General features: G+C 39.7%; 1 protein-coding gene across 1 annotated transcript; it reads left to right on the top strand.

The window, feature by feature from the left end:
• Positions 1-2337: 2337 nt before the first annotated feature.
• LOC132524651 (heat shock cognate 71 kDa protein-like) lies at positions 2338-4382 on the top strand. The gene is given in 1 exon segment (XM_060156890.1): positions 2338-4382. A coding segment is annotated over 1 exon segment (1944 nt). The 5' UTR covers positions 2338-2398; the 3' UTR covers positions 4343-4382.
• The last annotated feature ends 288 nt before the right edge of the window (positions 4383-4670 follow it).

Genomic DNA, 4670 nt, shown 5'->3' with positions numbered 1-4670 from the left:
TTTTCCCCATTGTATATTCTTGACTCCTTTGGTGAAGATTAATTGTCCCTAGGTATGCAGGTTTATTTCTGGACTGTATTCTGTTCCATTGATCCATATGTCTGTAGGTTTGTAGTATTGTCTGAAGTCTGGGAGGGTTATGCCTCCTGCTTTGTTCTTTTTCCTCAGCATTACTTTGGCAATTCTGGGTCTTTTATGGATCCATATAAATTTTAGGATTATTTGTTCTAGTTCTATGAAAAATGCCATGGGTAATTTGATAGGAATCGCATTAAATCTGTAGATTGCTTTGGGTAGTATGGCCATTTTAGCAGTATTACTTCTTCCATTCCAAGAGTATGGGATATCTTTCCATTTATTTAAATCATCCTCGGTTTCCTTTGTTAATGTTTTGTAGTTCTCAGCATATAAGTCTTTCACCTTCTTAGTGAGGTTTATTCCTAAGTAGTTTTTTTTTTGATGCGATTTTAAAGGGAATTGTTTGTTTGTATTCCCTTTGTGATACTTCATTGTTAGTGTAAAGAAATGCAACTAATTTCTGTGTGTTAATCTTGTATCCTGCTACCTTGCTGAATTCGTCAATCAGTTCTAGTTGTTTTTTGTGTAGAGCCTTTAGGGTTTTCTATAAGTAGTATCATGTCATCTGTGTATGTGACAATTTTACCTCTTTCCTACCAATTTGAATAGCTTTTATTTCATTTTCTTGTCTGATTGCTGCAGCTAGGACTTCCAGTACTATGTTGAAGGGAACTGGTGAGAGTAGACATCCTTGTCTTTTTCCAGATTTTAGTGGGAAGGCTTTCAGTTTTTCAGTATTATTATAGTGGTAGTGGGTTTATCATAAATAGCTTTTATTATGTTGCAATATGTTCCCTGTATACCGACTCTTGTAAGGATTTTTGTCATGAATGGATATTGAATTTTATTGAATATTTTTCTGCATCTATTGAGATGATCATGTGTTTTTGTCTTTTCTTTTGTTGATGTCATGTATCACATTGATTGATTTGCATATGTTGAAACATCCTTGTGACTCTGGTATGAATCCAGCTTGGTCATGGTGTATGATCTTTTTTATGTGTTGTTGGATTCGGTTTGCTAATTTTTTGTTGAGAATTTTTGCCTCTATATTCATCAAAGATATTGGCCTGTAATTTTCTTCCTCGGTAGTGTCTTTTGTTTTGGTATCAGGGTGATGGTGCCTTCATAGAATGTCTTTGAGAGTGTTTCCTTCCTCTTCAGTCTTCTGGAAGAGTTGGAGTAGGATCACTACAAGTTATTCCTTGTATGTTTGGTAGAATTCACTTGTGAAACCATCTGGCCCTGAATTTTTTTATATAGGGAGGTTTTTTTAATAACAGATTCGATTTCACTTCTAGTGGATTGGTCTGTTCAAGCTATCTATTTCTTTTTGATTCAGTTTTGTTGGACTGTATGTTTCTAGAAAGTTGTCCATTTCTTCTAGGTTGTCGAACTTGTTGGCATATAATTGTTAATAGCATTTTTATGGGGTTTTTGTTTTTTTGTATTTCTGTGGTATCAGTTGTGATTTGTCCTCTTTCATTTCTTATTTTGTTTATTTGGATCTTCTCTCTTTCTTTCTTGGTGAGCCTGCCCAGAGGTATTTCAATTTTGTTTACCATTTCAAAGAACCAGCTCTTCATGTGTATTTTTGGGGTTTTATTTTTTTATTGTTTTCTAAATCTACATTTTATTTCCTCACTGATCTTTATTATCTCCTTCCTTCTGCTGACTTTAGGTTTTATTTGTTCTTCTTTCTAATTCTTTTAGGTGATGGATTAGGTTGTTTGAGATTTTTCTTGTTTCTTAAAGAAGACATGTGTTGCTATGAACTTTCGTCTAAGAACGGCTTTTGTTACATCCCACAGATTTTGTATAGTTGTGTTTTCATTGTCATTTGTCTCAAGGTATTTTTAAATTTCTTCTTTTATTTCATTGTTGACCCACTGGTTTTTTAGTAGCATGTTGTTTAGTTTCTGTGTAATTTTTTTTCTCGTTTCTTCTGTGGTTGATCTCTCATTTCATACTGTTGTGATCAGAAAAGATGCTTGAGATAACTTCTATAGTCTTAAATTTCTTGAGGCTTGTTTTGTGCCCTAGTATGTGGCCAATCCTTGAGCAAGTTCCATGTACACCTGAGAAGAATGCGTATTCTGCCTTTTTTGGATGTAAAGTCCTGAAAATATCAATTAAGTCTAACTGTTCTATTACATCATTTAGGATCTCTGTTGCCCTATTAATTTTCTGGCTGGAAGATCTGTCTGTTGATGAGAGTGGGGTATTTAAAGTCTCCTACTACTATCTCGTTGAACGCGGCAGCAGCTCTGTAGGTTGCTGTTTTCTCCTCCAGTGGACCTGGGCCTGCACTCCAGCAACCATGTCTAAGAGACCTGCAGTTGGCATTGATCTTGGCACCACCTATTCTTGTGTGGGTGTCTTCCAGCATGGAAAGGTGGAAATAATTGCCAATGATCAGGGGAACCAAACTACCCCAAGCTATGTCACCTTTACTGATATCAAACGATTGACTGGTGATGCTGCAAAGAACCAAGTTGCAATGAATCACACCAACACAGTTGTTGATGCCAAACGCCTCACTAGACGATTTGATGATGCTGTTTTCCAGTCTGATATGAAGCATTGGCCTTTCATGATGGTGAAGGATGCAGGCAGGCCTAAGGTTCAAGTAGAATACAAGGGAGAGACAAAAAGGTTTTATCCAGAGGAGGTGTCATCCATGGTTTTGACAAAGGTGAAGGAAATAGCAGAAGCTTGCCTTGGGAAGACTGTTACCAATGCTGTTGTCACAGTACCCGCTTACTTTAATGATTCTCAGCGTCAGGCTACCAAAGATGCTGGAACTATTGCTGGGCTCAATGTACTTCGAATCATCAACGAGCCAACTGCTGCTGCTATTGCCTATGGCTTAGACAAAAAGGTTGGAGCAGAAAGAAATGTGCTGATCTTTGATTTAGGTGGTGGCACTTTTGATGTGTCAATCCTCACTATTGAGGATGGAATCTTTGAGGTCAAATCTACAGCTGGAGATACCCACTTAGGTGGAGAAGACTTTGACAACCGGGTGGTCAACCATTTTATTGCAGAATTCAAGCTCAAACACAAGAAGGACATCACTGAGAACAAGAGGGCTGTCCGTTGCCTTTGTACTGCTTGTGCTAAGTGCACTCTCTCTTCCAGCACCCAGGCCAGTAGTGAGATTGATTCCCTCTATGAAGGAATTGACTTCTATACCTCAATTACCTGTGCCTGATTTGAAGAACTGAATGCTGACCTGTTCCGTGGCACACTGGACCCTGTGGAGAAAGCCCTTCGGGATGCCAAGCTAGACAAGTCTCAGATCCATGATATTGTCCTGGTGGGTGGTTCAACCCGCATCCCCAAGATTCAGAAACTTCTACAGGACTTCTTCAACGGGAAAGAACTGAATAAGAGCATCAACCCTGATGAGGCTGTTGCTTATGGTGCAGCTGTCCAGGCAGCCATTCTATCTGGAGACAAATCTGAAAATGTTCAAGACTTCCTGCTGTTGGATGTCACTCGTCTTTCCCTTGGAAATGAAGCTGCTGGTGGAGTCGTGACTGTCCTCATCAAGCACAACACCACCATTCCCAGCAAGCAGACGCAGACCTTCACAACCTACTCGGACAACCAGCCCAGTGTACTCTTTCAGGTTTATGAAGGTGAGTGTGTCATGACCAAGGATAACAACCTGCTTGGCAAGTTTGAACTCACAGGCATACCTCCTGCCTCCTGTGGTGTTCCTCAGATAGAAGTCACTTTTGATATTGATGCCAATGGCATCCTCAATGTCTCTGCTGTGGATAAGAGCACAGGAAAAGAGAACAAGATTACCATCACTAACGACAAGGGCCGTTTGAGCAAGGAAGACATTGAACACATGGTTCAGGAAGCAGAGGAGTATAAAGCTGAAGATGAGAAGCAGCGGGATAAGGTGTCTTTAAAGAATTCTCTTGAATCCTGTGCTTTCAACATGAAAGCTACTGTTGAGGATGAGAAACTTCAAGGCAAGATTAATGATGAGGACAAACAGAAGATTCTTGATAAGTGTAATGAAATAATCAACTGGCTTGATAAGAACCAGACTGCAGGGAAGGAAGAATTTGAACATCAGCAGAAGGAGCTGGAAAAAGTCTGCAGTGCCATCATTACCAAGCTATACCAGAGCGCAGGAGGCATGCCAGGAGGCATGCCAGGAGGAGTGCCCAGGGGCTTCCCTGGTGGTGGAGCTCCTCCGTCTGGTGGTGCCCCCTCTGGGCCCACCATTGAAGAGGTTGATTAAGCCAGCCTAACATAGGTTTAGCATTGTTCCACACAACATTGAAGGATTTCTCCCTCTGTGTCTGTTAGTATTTGTTTTATATATTTGGGTGCTCCTATATTGGGTGCATATATGTTGACAAGTGTAATATTCTCTTCTTGTATTGATCCTTTTATCATTTTAGAGTGTCCTTTTTTATCTCTCTTTGTAGTCTTTGTTTCAAAGTCTATTTTGTATATATAAATATTGTGATCCTGACTTTCTTGTCATTTCCGTCTGCATGAAATATCTTCTTCCGTGTCCTCACTTTCAATCTATGTGTGCCCTTTGCCCTAAAGTGGGCCTCTTG

This window comes from Lagenorhynchus albirostris, chromosome 1, assembly GCF_949774975.1.
Source record: "Lagenorhynchus albirostris chromosome 1, mLagAlb1.1, whole genome shotgun sequence".
NCBI lineage: Eukaryota > Metazoa > Chordata > Mammalia > Artiodactyla > Delphinidae > Lagenorhynchus > Lagenorhynchus albirostris.
This window is presented reverse-complemented; position numbering and strand designations above follow the sequence as displayed.